General features: G+C 40.2%; 3 protein-coding genes across 4 annotated transcripts in view; 2 read left to right on the top strand and 1 right to left on the bottom strand.

Moving 5' to 3' along the window:
* The first annotated feature begins 75 nt into the window (after positions 1–75).
* On the top strand, positions 76–4,621 carry LOC108877025 (pro-cathepsin H). The gene is made up of 12 exons (XM_018666944.2): positions 76–234; positions 954–985; positions 1,125–1,230; positions 1,384–1,454; positions 1,561–1,665; positions 1,964–2,050; positions 2,216–2,271; positions 2,417–2,498; positions 2,591–2,659; positions 2,839–2,945; positions 3,654–3,782; positions 3,865–4,621. The coding sequence occupies exons 1-12, from the start codon at positions 159–161 to the stop codon at positions 3,938–3,940; spliced, it is 996 nt and encodes a 331-aa protein (XP_018522460.1). The 5' UTR covers positions 76–158; the 3' UTR covers positions 3,941–4,621.
* A 288-nt stretch (positions 4,622–4,909) lies between these two features.
* wdr76 (WD repeat domain 76) lies at positions 4,910–10,665 on the top strand. The gene is made up of 15 exons (XM_018666952.2): positions 4,910–5,118; positions 5,334–5,453; positions 5,538–5,633; positions 5,717–5,809; positions 6,014–6,072; positions 6,241–6,358; positions 6,518–6,619; positions 6,996–7,036; positions 7,209–7,362; positions 7,669–7,827; positions 8,014–8,129; positions 8,263–8,361; positions 8,468–8,620; positions 8,723–8,776; positions 8,877–10,665. The coding sequence occupies exons 1-15, from the start codon at positions 5,068–5,070 to the stop codon at positions 9,130–9,132; spliced, it is 1,671 nt and encodes a 556-aa protein (XP_018522468.1). The 5' UTR covers positions 4,910–5,067; the 3' UTR covers positions 9,133–10,665.
* Positions 10,666–10,841: 176 nt separating this feature from the next.
* The window catches only part of frmd5b (FERM domain containing 5b), a 67,277-nt gene continuing 61,448 nt past the window's right edge, over positions 10,842–16,670 (bottom strand). For both annotated transcript variants that reach the window (XM_018666950.2, XM_018666951.1), the window contains exon 14: positions 10,842–14,710. In XM_018666950.2, coding sequence (XP_018522466.1) covers positions 14,121–14,710 — 590 coding nt within the window. In that variant the 3' untranslated portion in view covers positions 10,842–14,120. The remainder of the gene's footprint in view (positions 14,711–16,670) is intronic.

The raw sequence follows: 16,670 nt of genomic DNA on the forward strand, positions 1-16,670 counted from the left end.
GTATTAGCCCACAAACTTTGTGGTTATGGTTATGGTTGAAGATCAAAGGGGTTTCGGTGGAACGGGGGTGGGGGGGTGTATTAAGTAGCCGTTATAAAATCAAGTCAAAAGGAGTCATGTGACACCCTCACAACCTGCCGGAGGGAGCGAAGAAAAATATGGCGCTCAGGGTCGTTTGGTTCATTTCCACCGTTTTTAGTTTTGTTCATTTGACACCTTTAATTTCACTCGAAGGTGAGTAAACACTTACGCAGTGTGTTGGTTGTTTTGTATGCGTTAGTTTTCGTTAAATGGAAAATGTCGTCGTTTTCTCAATGTCTCGCTGATATATCAAGTCTATATATAGACTTAAGAGCAGACTGTTCAACAGGTTTGATACTTTGCAGCTTAAATGGTTGCCAGTGTATTAATGACCAGAGTAAGATATATATGTATATATTTATCTTAAGCAGTGGCAGAAATATTTAACTCCTTTAAACTTCAGTAGCAAAATACTCCACGATGAGAAAAAGTCCTGCATTAAGAATGTCAGGCTGAGTTACTAAATTAAAAGTTCGTATTAAAAATACTATCAAAAGTGTAGAAAAAGACGCCTATTAGAGTTATATGTTATTATCATTATTGTATTATATGTGTTATTATAGCATCATTATTGATACTTTATTAAAGTATCAATAATAATAATGCTACAGTAAAATCATGCATGCTCATTAAAGCAGATTTTATGATTTAACTGTCTACCTGAAGGGAATTTGAATTACACAGGAAATAAGGAGCCTGAAATGGAAAGACCCCTAGTAATGTACAAGTACTTCATATTTGCACCTAAGAGTTGGCTAAATGTTACATTTCCCCATTGATCATAAATAATGACAACTTCACGACTAAATTTGAAAGTTTGAAAAGTTGATTATTAGGCTGCTTTATTTACTGATCATTCTGTGTCCCAACAGAGGAATATCAGTTCAAACAGTGGATGTCACAGGTATGTATGTGATGATGACAATGTTAATGAAAGAAAATTTACAGTCTTATAATGTGCTTTATTCTGAGTACCTCCTTGACAACTTTTTAAGAACAAATTCCTTCCTTTGTGTGTCCTGTATCTGTCTTTTATTGGACAGCACAACAAGGTTTATGATGCTGAGCAGTATTACCACCGGTTCCAGACCTTCACTGAGAACAAGAGAATAATTGATCGTCATAATGCTGGGAATCACTCCTTCACAAGTACAGTTCCCATCCAACTCCTGTCTATAATAACGTTTAATGTATACATTATTACCTCAAAAGATGAACTACCAATGTTAAAATTATGTTTATCATATGATTAGTTTATGAAAGACATGCAGTTTTTACACAGCTGTTCATTTTCACATCTAGTGGGCCTGAATCAGTTCTCGGACATGACATTTGAAGAATTCAGGAAATCCTTCCTTTTGACAGAGCCACAGGTATAATGCATTTTACATTTCATCTCATGCAGTTGGTGCTTTTACTGTATACCTGTGTTTGTTTCCCAGTTTCCCAGTACCATCTCATGATTCTGGTCTCCTGCAGAATTGCTCAGTTACTAAAGGGCGACATGTCTGCAGGAACGGTCCTTTACCCAAGTTTGTGGACTGGAGGACGAAAGGCAACTTTGTGACTCCGGTGAAGGATCAGGTATCCTGATTAGCTTAAAATAGTACTCCAACAATTTAGCATTGCTCTTCTAGAAAGTTTGGGAACATGTGGCAGATTGAAAGAAAAATCTACATAGGTGTAGCAGTGACCAAGATATATTTCTTGCTGTGGATCCTATACTTCCCATCATGCAACAAAAAGTATTGTGAATGCACATCTTTTTATTTCCCCAATTCTTTCTGCACCTTTGTAACACAGGAGACATTATACAGCTTTAACACAAATAAACATAAATGAATTATCAGTTGTTTGAGTCGTGTTGTGTTTGTGTCTTAAGGGTCGCTGTGGAAGCTGCTGGACTTTCTCCACCACTGGTTGTTTGGAGTCAGTGAACGCTATCGCAACTGGGAAGCTAATACCTCTGGTGAGATTTGTCTGAATAATACTTACTGATACTCAACTCATTCATCTAATAGATAATGAGGGCATGGGCAAATGAGCTCATCAGACAGATCTCACATCTGGCCTCTCACATCAGGCCTGTGCTCCACATAAAATGCACAATGAAGTCTCTTTATTTCCATTTCAGTCTGAGCAGCAGCTGATAGACTGTTCCAGACACTTCAACAATTATGGATGCCTGGGGTAAGTTAGACGTTAATAGGTTTTATTTTTATAGCTACAACCTATAGGTTACACACTAGAAGTACTTGTGTTTAAGGCTCCATTCAGTTGTAGAAATAACTGATCGCTCTAAAGTGAGTTAACAAAACAACCTGGTTTGTTTCAGGGGGCTCCCCAGCCAGGCGTTTGAGTACATCAAATACAACAAAGGTCTTATGACAGAGGAGGACTATCCTTACAAAGGCTTTGTATGACTTTAATTGAGTAAAGTCTCAGTTTAATTTTTTCTTTTTAATAAAAAAAAAATCTTGATAAATCCATTGTGTACTTCCTGTTTTAGGATGACACCTGCCATTTTGAGCCTGCGCTTGCAGCTGCTTTTGTCCTGGATGTTGTCAACATAACAAGTGTGAGTTAAGATGTTAAGTTACATTGTACGGACCTCCTTTGAGAAATTACTGCCGGCTCACAGAGTTTCAGTTAACCATGTGATTGCTGGTAACCTGATAAGAGGAAGACACCACCATGTTAACTTTAGCTCCTAACCACATCTTACTGTTCATTTCCTGTATGTTTGTCCATCCGCAGAATGACGAAAAGGCCATGGTTGATGCCGTGGCCCGGCTCAATCCTGTGACCTTCAGCTTTGATGTCACAGATGAATTCATGCATTACAGAGAAGGTGTTTACTACAGGTGAGACGAGGACGTTGATAACTCTGACTAACTCAAATAGTAGTACACAATATTTACTGTTACCCATAAACAATGTGTGGTCACAAATGTTCAGAGGACAGTGGCCATCTTGTCTCTGTCCTTTTTGCACTATTAAATATTTATAATACAATAATTGGGTGCTTGTGAAAAAAAACCCTTAATGGATGGTTGTAAGTTGGATCAAATATTTGAGACTTTTGTCAAACTTTTTAACGTAAAACAGTTACAATGGTAATACTGGTTGCACCTCTGTCTCTGTATATTCAACAGCCAGTGTAGTGATCAGAGTGAAAGTACTTTGCTACAGAGTACTGCCTGCTCGCTTGGAACATGTCCATCCTAAAGGAGCTATTCATGAGCTGACATGTGATATGATTCTGATTTTTTACAGTGCTTACAGTTACGATGGCTCATGCTTCACTTCATTTCAACTTTCTGCCCTCTCTGTTGTAATAGTAACTCAGAAGATTAGAACACTTCATCCAAGTCTAATGTTGTGGAACTGATAGAGACAAATGACCCAGCTTTTAATTGTTTCGATTTTATTCATTTTGCTCAAACTCTCTTTCACGGATCAGTCATGAAAATAAACAGCTACACTTGGGAATGAAGAGAGCAGCCCACGCGCTCTACAAAAGACATGTTCTCTGTTGATCTAAAAGCTTCAGTGTTGCCTGTCTGTTGTAGCACCCGGTGTAAGAACACAGCAGACAAGGTGAATCATGCGGTCCTCGCTGTGGGTTATGGCATTGACGACAGCGGCACACCATATTGGATTGCGAAGAACTCTTGGGGCGCATTGTGGGGAAAGGACGGGTAAATATAGTCTATGTGTGTATTCCAGTGTGATTCACTTGGTTTCAAGGACCATGGACACCTTTCTTTTTTATTCCATCAGGTATTTTTTGATTGAGCGAGGAAAAAACATGTGTGGACTGGCTACATGCTCTTCCTACCCTCTACCTTCAGTCTGAGGAGCAACATGGCAGACAAGGGGAGGACTGATGAAACAACCTTAATTGAGTCTGTGTGATGGGAAGTTGGTGTTTGTGATGTTTATGTGTTTTCGTGACTCCAGAAGACGTTTTATGTGGCCTATCTGAGTGCTTGACATAAACTCAGGAGGTCAACAGTATGTGCAGTATAATGCCGCTGCAAGGAGGAAAAAATGCATCATTTGAGAACATAAACTAAATGCCATGAACATGCATAACTATTTTACATAAGATAGAGTTCAGAAACTTATTGTATACTCACTTTTTAGGGAACGTTTGCTTATCATCAGTGCTGTCACGCTTGCTATAAGTTCAGGCGACCCAGTAACCACATTCTTGTACATTTAGCTATGGTGCAGCTCCACCAGATCATGTGCATGCACAAGTACATCTTAAGAGCATGTTATGTGTGGGGGTTTTAAAAGAAGTATGCATGCCAGAGGGTCTGGGCTAAATGGCAGCTACAGTCTGTGTCGATTCCTGCAGGATACTTTTCCATTCAGTTTATTTTATAATGGTAAATCAGATTTTCCCATAGCACTTACATAATTGTAAGAAATTGCATTGGATCTGGACATGTGCCAGCACCCATACTGGGTTTGTATGTATTTTGTACAATGTTTCTTACAAATATTAAATCAATATTTTTCAGGCTCTCAACATTACTCTGTCATGTGTTTTCTTGTTGAGATTACTTATTCATATTGGTACATACTGTTTAACTGGTATACAGTATATCCAACATCTCAGCTTCTTGTCACTGCTGTTGCCCAAATCTGCCAAAAGGTGGCGATACTATCACTATGCAAGCTGACGCAGAGAGCAAGACATGAGATGTCAATCAAATTGTAAGATGTTCATTGGCTGGCGGCAGCAGGGGACATCCCCTTATTCTGATGACGAGAGTAATTCTAACCAATGAGCTGCTAGGATTCTGTTTCACAACACAGGGAGAGGAGCTAGTTACCAAACATTTCTAGCATGTGGCGCGAATTGTTCACTGTATTTTTCACGTAACACAGCCCCAGGGGTGTGTGCATGTACATTACCGTGCCCGTTTTTCTCTCTAAATAACAGGTCTTGCCTGTCGTTACAAGTGCAAAAAAATGTCGACAAGACGAAGTAAACGCGAAGCTATTCTGAAAGCACAGTTATTGGTAAGTTGTTGAAGTTTTTTCAAAAATGTGTTTTCGTTGTTTTAACCAGACATGATATATGTGTTGGCTGACTGTTGAATAACACTACAGCTGCTTAAGTTTGGGAGCTACACTCACTTTATATGACTTGTTAGTCTCGCTAAAACGCATGCCTTTCAACAAACTGAAGTTTTTTAAGCTAGCTGCTACGTGAGTTAATAGAGCACACCTTGCAGGAAAGGACTCCTGTGAATCAGGAGGAGGAAGTCCGACGATCATCTCGAAACGTCTTGGCACCTAAACGGCTTCAATACTCTCCTGAGGACACCACAGCTGAAATACCCACGAAGAAAAGAGTAAGAGACACTCCGGAAACAGGTATAGACCATAACATGTCATTTTGTTTTGCTTTTGCTAAAATGCCAACGTTTCCTCGATAGAGAACAAAAACACACGATGACAAAAACACCCAGAATAAGAAACAGGACCCAACGAAGGAGGAGGAGGCTGAAAGTAGTGATTTGGAGTATACATCTGTAAGTGTGAAAACCCCTGCACAGTTAATCACACACACCGCCATTCTGGTCTTTTTACTTTTATGACAACTTTGTGTACACAGAATGGACATGGAGGACTTTCAGCCTATGAATTGGAAAGGCTGGAGAACATCAGACAGAACCAGGCGTTCCTCTCCTCTATCAACTTATTTCAGGTAAGTAGAGGGGTGGGGTAGTGTAAGCTTTTACATTTGAAAGTGCTATCTCACGTTCCTTTGTTTCTTTGTTATGTGCATGAAAGGATTTTTATTTTGCACAGATGGATGTTCTAAGCTCTCTATGGCCACTTTATGACTCATTTCCTCTGTCAGTGAACAGATATGATGGGTATTAAGACTTTTTTTTGTCTTTGTCAAAAGGCCACCGAGGAGTTGAAGCAGTTGACACGGCCAAAGCCATCGCAGAGGGGTCTCATGAGGTACAGTTGGCTGACAGGCTGACTCTTACTACAAAGCTTGTAATTAAGTGTAGCAAAACGTCCTGAATTATGTTCCACTGAATAAAATTCACTTTGGGTTTTTTGACTGTTTGAAGCTATCACTCTGGCCTTTTGTTTGTTACTAATGCTCAGTGTCTCTGGTGGCAGGTCACAGGCTGCTGCAAAAGAAGTGCTGCCAGCTCGCAAATCCCTTCGTCTGCAAAATAAAGAGGCAGAGGTCTTGACACTTCCTCCTGAACCCAAGCAGACACAGATCTATGAACAGGTGAATGCCACATATAAATAACTCTATTTGTACAGTATTATGTTTCACTTATGCCACTTCCACTGCTGTCTGCCACGCTTGTATTTCCTTTTCTTGCCCTTCTTATTCTCTAGATTTCTTTTTTTGTTGCTCACTTCAGTTATTGTACTTGTTTTGAAGTTTGTTCGACTCAAGAAACCCCCTGGCCCTCTGCCTATGGATCCAATCAACATGGAAGAGGGAAGCAAGCTGCCTTCACAACTTCTTAAGCTCTGTTCTGAGGTAGGAGTCACCTTTCTAGGCTACTGCGATATTTCCTGCTCTCACTACATCCCTACCATATTTAATATCAGATTATCATCATGGCTTTTTAGATAATTCACACTTTGTCTACTTGCTTTACAACCATGGTATAATCAAGCTCGAAGTTACTATTGCAAGGCAGTTTTTATTTTTCTGATTTATTTGAATTTTTCATGCACATGCAGTACTGCTGAGTACAAGAGCGCACAATAATAGTTATAGTTAAGTTGAAATATTTTGGAAACATCCAACCTTGAAATCTACAGCATTGTATCTTTGTTTTTCTGTAATTGTTGTTTACTTATGCTGCTTGCAAATTAACTAGTAAATGTTCAAATTGCTTTTCTTTTGATAGGACTCAACAGAGGACAGAAAGGTGGCGCTTGATCTGAAAGAGTAAGATTTAGTTTTGCCATTTCATTGTAGCTCTCAGCTAATGAAAACATTACAGCTCCAACTCTGAGGTCATATTAGGTGCTTTTTGACTAATGCATTGATGAACATATTTTCTGGTTTGAAAAAAGTTGAAAATGTTGATGCAGGTGTCTCCACTGGTGTCTTGATGCAGGTACAGCTCAGCCCTTAAAAACATGAGGATAACTGAGGAAACAGTGGCCAAAGTGGTGAAGGATCGCATCTTCTCTGCTGCTTTCCACCCCTGCACCAGCAGCACATTGATGGCTGCAGGAGACAAGTGGGGGAAAGTCGGCCTCTGGAATTTGGCATGTATTTCTTTTTTTCTTTGCAGCTTTTTTTGGCTCTGATCTTCATGTGAATGATGTTGAAAATGGGTATTTGACCACTAGAGGGCAGGAAAAACACTGGTGACATAAGGGAATTTATGATTCAGTTACTTATGCTTTGCCTTCAGGAGTTTTATTTATTTATTTCATTTTTATCTACAAAACTTTTAAAGGTAGTTAAGTGGATACTAAAGAAAGCCAAATGTAACAATTGTGTCATATCCATATATGACATCTCCATCAGGAACTTTTGCACTAACTTTTTGGATATGTGTTTTCCTTCAGGGTGGTGATTGGGGTGATGATGGCGTGCTGCTCTTTGAGCCTCACACTCGTCCAGTGGGCTGCATGGCATTCTCCAGGGCTCATCCCACCCACCTGCTGAGTCTCAGCTATGATGGATCTCTACGCTGCATGGATGTAGAGAAGGCTGTCTTTGATGATGTGAGATAACTTTTGTTCCATGAAATGTCATTTTTTTAAAAATATAATTTGTACAGGTTGTAAGGTAAACAAACTGAATGCACACCTTTTAAAGAACTTTAAATATCATCTGTCCAGCACATTTACACTAGATTCAAAGTATCCTCTTTCACCAGTTGATGTGAGTCTTTTTGTTCATCGTTCCAGGTGTATGACATTGAAGATGGCCTGAAAACCTTTGACTTTATGTCATATGACTGTTCGACGCTAGTCGTGGGGAACTGGTATGGAGAAGTTGCCATCATTGATAGGCGCACCCCAGGGTAATGTATCATTGGTGATGATGATGAGTAGAATTAGTTTCTGGCCTCTTTTCATGGTGAAACTATCTTGTCTCTTAATGATATTATTATCTTCATTTTTAACATGCTACACTGGTGATTAATTTCTCTGCAGAAACTCCCATGAGTCCCTCCACTCAATGGACCCAAAGGGACTGCGATGTGTAAGCGTCCACCCATTGCAGAAGCAGTACTTTGCTGTGGCAGAGAGCAAGTATGGCTGATTATTGACTTTTTGATCAAAAACTGTTTGATGACAGTATCTTGTGTCAGTCTGTCGTTTTGATGTTAATAAATTAATGCTTAAATCTTGTCTACAGGATAGTGAGTGTTTACGACAGCAGATGCCTGAAGAAGAGCGAAAGCAGGGCAGTCTTCCAGCTGCATGGCCACTCTTTGAGTGTAACCAGTGCTTATTTCTCCCCTTGTACAGGGAACAGAGTTCTCACTTCCTGTATGGATAACAACATAAGGTGCATCAGCTCAGCACTTTAAATTATTGTGGTGTACTTGCTAGTTTATTTTTCAATCCCAGCTCAATGTCCAAACTTTCCTTTCTTTTCTTTTTTTTACAGGATATATGACACATCTGCAATGGCTAACAAGTCTCCCTTGCTGACAACCATCAGGTCACCCATTTAGTTAAACTTAAACTTTGTAAATGGATCAGCTATTTCCTCTTCTTCTCTTGTACAACTAGAGCTTACAACCTGTCCTCTTATATTCCAGACATGACATGCAGACAGGCCGCTGGCTGAGCAAACTGTCAGCAGTGTGGGACCCCAAACAGGAAGACTGCTTTGTGGTAGGCAGCATGTCGAAGCCTCGGAGGGTACAGGTGTTCCACGAAAGCGGCCGGCTCCAGCACTCCTTCATGGATGAGGAGAACCTTAACACAGTGCTGTCTGTCACTGCTTTCCACCCCACAAGGAACATCTTACTGGGGGGCAATGCATCAGGGCGCCTGCATGTCTTCTCTGACTAAGATAATGACCAAAACCTGTGTGACCAGCACCTCTGGTTGCCTTCAGCAGTGTAAAGGAACAAGTAAGTAAATAGTTTTATCACAGCCAGAATGTAAATATCTGTACAGTGAAGATAGCTATCTCACTGCTGGAAACTAGCTGTGACAATATTGTGTACAGTATGTTCATAATTCTTATACTTTAGCTAAGATACCTGTAAACTAAATATCAGCTAACACTCTTAAAGTCACTAGTCATGTTCTTAAGAGATGTTACACTTACAGGTACATTCATACACTGTGAGGTAACACAGTATCAGTAACAAAGTATCATAATTTTCTTCCTCACTTTTCACAACAAAAAACACATTTATTGCTATATTGGTTAAGTAGTGTCAGAGGGTAGGTGTGTTTGAGGTTGGTCAAGCTGTGATTCATCCTGCTCTTATTCGAGACGCAGTGAAACACATCTCAGTCTTTGAATTTCATACAGCGTCTATAAAAATGGGACTTTTTCTGATCGCATCTCTTCCAGTTCTGGTTTGAACAACTGAACCTCTCGGCCATGTCTGCATGCTTTTCCTCAGTGAGTTACTGCTGCATGATTGGCTGATAAGCGATATGCATTAATGAGGTGTACCTTATTGAGTGACCACTGAGATTAAGAACAAATGTAAAACACTACTGTATTCATTCCCCAGCCTTCACTCCTATGTAGATGGCTCTGTATGAGCTTACATGAGGACACTGCACTCAAACTGTGTTTTGAAGCCACTCCTGTGTAGATTTGGCTTCATATTTGAGTTTGTTTTCTTGCTGGATAGTAAATCTCTTGTCACAGTTCTGTTGCAGACAGAAACAGGGATTTACCTGTATTTTTCTGCATTCATTTTACCTTCTGCCTCAATGGGCTGTCAGGCTAGCTGCAAAGACGCATGCCCACAGCATGATGCTGCCACTGCCAGCCTTCACAGTGAAGAGGATGTGTTAATCCTCGTGCAGTGCCTGTGCAATTGCCAAAAAAGCAAGTTGACAGATTTACAGCTGTGCTTTGTTGTTTCCTTACGCTCCTCCAGGGAATATTCCAGTGCCTTGGAAGTTATCTTGACTTCTCCTGATTGGAATGTTTCAGTTACCTTGTCTTAGATATGTTTGTCATCTTGTCTTTCTAGGAGTTTTTGACTATTCAGCTGTTGTAACTCTTGAGATAAAAGTATATTTAAATTCACTATTTAGTTTTACGCTAATAGTGAATTCCAAGTCTAAAAAAACATTGTATAACCACTGCAGGCAACCAGTGACTGAACAGGGGTATTGAAAAGTTTGCGTTGTTGACTGCTGTTTACCTTTCTCTTATTTTCTATATGTTATACTCCAGATGTCTTACAGAACTCAAGCAATTTCTAAAATGGGTTCCCTCTGTGTTATTTGTTTTGAGGATGTCAGACATTATTTTGACTGAAAGGCACCTTTGGTTGAGTAGATAGTGTTCAATTTATTTTTTTTATATGTAACTTCTGAAACAAATAGAATAAATATCAATTTTATACCAAACATTTTGAGTGTGAGTATTATTAGTCTCAGTTGAGCAGTTGTAGTATTGTTGGTCCCTTAAGGTGGCAGCATTATAACATAAAAGCACAGCGTGTGTTCGCAGTGACCACAGTCTTAAAAGCTGTTGACTGTTTCTCCTCAGTATTAAAAATTGAAGTTGTAGCCACACTAGCTGCTAGATGTCAAGAATAGATTATATTTATTCATAAATAGAGTACACCAGTCTTCAGTCAGTGATTGGAAATAAGCAGCCTTGTTGGGAGGTAATAAATGCAGAACACATGCTTACAGAGACATTTCCATGTGCGGGACCATGGTACAGGAAGGAAGCTTACAGCAAGACCACATCTGAGGCTTTATTCCTGTTTACATAACTCAGTAAAACAAATACAGAGAGTTGCCTGTCAATGGAACTGTCACCCCTCTATCAATGTGCCAGTTCATGTGATCTGAAACACATTTTAGCAATACAAAAAAAAAAAGAAACAAAATGAACTGCATTGCACAAAGAAAGATTCAGGTAGTTGAGTATGCTACTTCTGCTGTTTTTAAATTGGCTAAAAAATACAAACCACTCCACTTTCATTGTGGTAAAATCTGTTTCAAAGTCAAGTGAAGATGGTGTTTCACTTAACTTTTCCTCAGATGTTCAGTTCATTTACATGTACTTTCACAAGAAAACTTGCATTTATTTCTTTAAAATGAGTCAAAGAAGAGCAGTCTAGTATTAGGCAACAACCAAACAGGATTTACATGAAAACTTGATTTGGAGAAGTATCAGTGTACCACAGAGCGTTAACCTGCCACTGTGGGTAATCAGGGAACAGTGATTCCCATCACACATGCATCTACAGGCTGTTTTACCTTCTGAGAGGATTCGAAAGACATTTTTTCATGTCTAGCAGACAGAGACGAACATTAGTTTGCAATTCATGGTTATTACTACTCATTACATTATTTGTAATATTTATTGCTCAAATTATGTCAGAATTTTTTTCACATGTGAACATAAAATGAGACTTTAAAGTACAAATTAGAGGAGGTAAAAAGCTAATTTTCAGCCTCAACCGGTACCTTTCACATAACACGTAAATCAAAAACCACCAAGCACCATCTGAATTAAAGCAAATACAATCAGTGATTTATCAAGTCTAACCATCGACTGTAAAATCTGTTTTTTTTCTACTGAATATAAATATATCAGTCAATATTTCTGTTACTCTGAACTCATACAACTCTGCACTAAAAGGGAAAAAAGACTGAGAGTTATTCATACTTCTGGTCATTTCACCATTGTTGAATTTGAAAATGTCAGTACTGTACAAAAATAACAACATTTAAAGCCTGGCATTTAATACTACAGGGATTCTCAAGTACTGTTTTCATATTAACTTTGAACCTGTGGAAGTTTTTAGGAAAGATTTGAATATTAGATAAGTGATTTTCCAAACTGCCCCTGGACACCAGCATATCCTAAACCCCTCAACCAATCACTATCCTAAACCTTGTTGCATAAATAATACATCCATATATTTATTTATTTTTTTCCAGGTACAACAATGTATACCTGCTGTCAGCCTAGAATTACCACTGGCACACAGCATATACACCTACATACAGTATACCTTAATGAACCATTTGCAGATTTGTTGAGAGTTAACTGTCACAAACTGACTAATGGTGTTAAATGATGCTGTTGATTGCTCCGGGCTGTAGGCTAACCTGTGAAGTAACACAATAAGGCTGGAGGAGGACAGCAGACTATCAAGAGTTTCCATCTGTTGACGTGAACTGACAAGAGATATCAGACAACAGAGGTTTCTTTGGTAGGTGCGATGATGAAGATTGCAGTAGGACGTAAACATGACTTCTCTTAGGCTCTGTTGTAAGCGAGTGCAGGGCTGAAAACTATATATCCACTGTAAAAAATAATGCTTCAAGTCCAATAAAAGTCACTGTGAGGAAATCTCCATGTGTTAACCAGACATCAGTTTGTACAAAAATGGGAAACATTATTTAAATATATTTAGCCTTTACAGATAAATGCATCAATTTGAACACAACAGGGCCGAACAGAAAATGGAACATGGGTCTTGAACTAAAAAAACAAATATGTTAGCTCTCTTAACGCTATACTGTGGGGAAATAGCACTAATTTTTTGCACTTTACAAAGGTAAAACAAGGTCAAATTTCCCATCATGGAAAGGATCTTGTTTTTTTTTTTTTTAATATTAACAGTATTGCACATCAAGATAAACTCCTCCTACAGAGTGTGGGAGTCAAAGAGCTAACCGAACACTTCACTATCACTACAGCGCTAGCTCACATAGCTCCCATCACTTTTACAACTACTGTAAAAGTAACTACGGCAAAGTGATGACTGTTCCTTACACACAGAAATTGATTGTAGTTATTAGTGTTATTTGGCTGCTATTTAATAAAATCTGTAAACCTACCACCTCCATTACTTACTTATATCCTTACAAAAGCTTATAGTCATTGGACGATGAAACTTCATTGGTGCTCTGGACAAAAAAAATGGTAACGTGAGCACACCTTTAACAGATGTCTGACCACAAACTAAGTCACACTTCTTACAAAAAAAGTCATTCAAGGCTTCTGACAGGGCAGCACCGACTTCACTCCTAAGTCAAATCTCTACTGTGGCTAATTCTTAGCACTTGTTTGAGCCAGATGTGTGGTAGGAGAATTTAGGATGGTCAAAGAAGCTGTCAGTTACTTCCAAGTGTGCAGAAAATATCATTTGACTCAGGACTGATCTACATTCGCTAAGTGCTGCTCAGTTTTCCATTTCACACTTTCTTTAACCCCCCATTCTGTTACAACTCCACACAGCTGTTAGTAGCCTCATAGCAGCAACCATAATAATAACATTTGTGAATGTCGTTGTTGGCTTTGATATGAGAAAATTGGATGAGCTAGACTGCCCCCCCCCCAATCATCTCGCCATCTCTCAAAACTTAACTCAGACTCTAAGGTCACACTACACACACACACACACACCCCAACACATCAGGTTATTCTGTCTTACAATAATGTTACAACATATAAATTAATACAAAAATAAAGGCAACTATTATTGAATAAGTGAAGTCTGACAGACTTGCTTGTCCCTTTCGATGTTTAAATTAAACCCTGTTGCTGTGATTTTGTGTAAAAACAATGATATTTCCAAAAGTAAAATGTGATTTTCTTTCCTCGCAGTGATGGTCAAACATAATAAACAAGGCTATTCAGGGGACAGTCCGTGGCGTGTGACAGGAACTCCTTCCTGGAAGAAGCTGAGTTCATATTGGGAACAGGGCTGCCATCTTTTTTCCTTTTCCCTCCTCTCACCCTCTCTCCTGACTCGTCTTGTCTGTTTGTACGTGTCCTGTCTCCATCAGTGGAGGCCTGTGTTGTGTCATTCATTCTCTGTGTCGTCCACCTCGCCTCACTTGCTGATGAGGAAACCTCCCATCCATCGTAACTTACAGGCGAACCAGCGCCGCAGAGGGCAGAAGTATTCAAAGTGGAACTGCTGGAATTCGGGTGTCTTGCGGATGTCTCTCAGGAAGGCAATGTCCAGGTCTGACTCTGTCAGCATGATGAGGAGCAGCAGCAGGGCGAACAGCAGTCCGATGGTAACCAGGAACAGACGCAACACGCTCAGGACGAACTTGTTCAGATCCTCTACGTCACTCTGTGGTGACTGCCTGCTCCTGACCATACGCAGCGCTCTCCTGCCGAGCCTGAACTCTGCCGCCTGCCCTTCCTTCGACGTCCCTGCCTCTGACTCCTTCTCCTCGTCGATGCTGCAGGGAGAGCCGTTGAGGTGGCGGGCCAGAGGCATCTCCATGCCGTGCTCGGCCACGGGCGTGGGCAGCACGCTGTCCGAGGGGCTGTAGGCCTCATCAGAGATGACTGCCGATGTACTTGCCTCGCTGCCGTCCATCATGTGGCCCCGGGAAGACATGAAGGAGTCGCCGTGGGAGACAGAGCGCACAGGCGTGGAGTGGGCACTGTCTCGTAGGGACTCCAGACCTGAAAACACATTGGAGAGGGAGACCGTTCATAAGGGAGATACAGCAGTCAGTAACCAGGAGGTATTGATGCAAAATGAATTTAAGGAGAGATTATCTGACATGATTCTCTCATACTAAACTGGGAATAAATCAGTTCAAACACAGTATCTCCACCCTCAGATATGTAGTTTGAAACCATACCACACAATACTTAACACAATATTTTATAGATTTTTACTATTTGTGTGTCAAACATACACAGTAATACAGCAGTCCATGAATATTTCTATACAATATTTGATGGAAGCCTCCAAAAAGCACAGTTAATATCAATAAACACAACAGATTGGAAACATTAATCATTCAAAGTAAAATGAATAAGAGGAATGTGCTTTTTTCCATACACGCAAACACATTTTGCTTGCATGTGTATGTGATGCCACTTGCTATTAGGGATGTGAAAATACAGGACAGTTCCACTTTTGAACTGATTCATTCTGACAGTGCGAGACTGTTAAATTTGTACTCTGTGGATCACACATTTAACAGAGGTGAAACCCAGTCATATCACGCTAAAAAAAAAATCAATCACACTCAAAATGGTAGATTTAAATAAATAATAAGAAAACAAAGAAACAATTTGTAGTGATGAAAAAATGGTAGAAGTAGTGTGGAATATGCAGAGTTAGACAGAGTTCTTGGGAATGTAATGAAACATCATCTAATTCTTAAGATTTCAAGTCTCTCTATATATTATTGCTGGAATAAATTTACTTCAGCACTTAGTGTGATAACAGATTAGACCCTTCACTTTTTTCTGTGCACATCAAACTTCATCACAGCTACGGTATTTTCGGTTTTGTGTTCTATGAACTCATGAAAAATGAAGAATCTGTTCCTGTTTTTGAAGCAACCTGAAAAAGTTGGTCTAAGGGGAAATTGTCTTCAATTTGCATCTAATTAGTCCTAAAGCAACAGATTCCCTCAGCCTCTTTGATTTTGGGGCTGCCTTGCTGGGCTGCCAGAACGTTCAGGTACACTGTGCTCCGATGAACAGTGCGCCAACATTTATTATTCTGATAGGGCCAGAGGGGAAGCCTGAGTGTTTTCAGTGCCTTGCTTGTTTTCAGCTGTGCGTACGAAACAGATCTGGTCGTCCAGTCGTGTAATCTTTGTCTGAATGAAATAGTTAGAAGTGACAACCCTGACCCTAAAGTAAACATGAAACACAAGAACAATGACCTCTAAGAACCGTTCCACAGCCCTCACTTGATCCTCATGTTTTCTGGGGCCTTGGTAATGACAAAACTTTAAAACTTTGATATCCACTGCAGTGGATTCAACAGCATCTTATTGTATAACTCCATAATTCAATGTGACATTCACACACACAGCTGTTCAAATCCAGGACCCACTCTAATGGTTGGAGGCACTCAAAACTACAAAAAGGCAAAACTCCAGTACAAAACCAGTCTTGGTTTTTTACCTGCACTACCCTCTGGTCTGCTGCTGCCATGGAGTTGTGGTGGGACAGCTAGCCTGGAAGGGGTCCTGGATCTCTGTCCCAAACCAGGACCAGAGCCTGAGGTGGAGGGACCCCCAGGGAGAGCAGGGAAGAGTGGCAGGACCCCTAGGGCTTTGCCCAAGAGCCTGGGTCCCAGAGACAGCACGCGCACCTTCACATCTCGATAACAATGGTTGATCATGCGCAGGTGAACGTTCACCTTGGTCTTGATCCGGATTAGACACTTCACCATGGTTCACAGGGAGCAAAGAACACCTGTCTAACCTTAACTGCACTCCAAAACACACTTTTGCTGCGTTCCCTTTTTTTTTTCTTTATCTCTGTCAATTCTTAGAAGACCGATTCTCCTCTCTTTCTTCCTGTTGTTTGTCTTTGTCTCTGACTGCGGCTGGATTCTCCACAGTGAGCTCCCACATGCTGGCAGGCAGGCTGACAGCCACAGATAAATGGAGAG

The sequence above is a fragment of the Lates calcarifer genome, linkage group LG2, assembly GCF_001640805.2.
Source record: "Lates calcarifer isolate ASB-BC8 linkage group LG2, TLL_Latcal_v3, whole genome shotgun sequence".
Lineage (NCBI taxonomy): Eukaryota > Metazoa > Chordata > Actinopteri > Centropomidae > Lates > Lates calcarifer.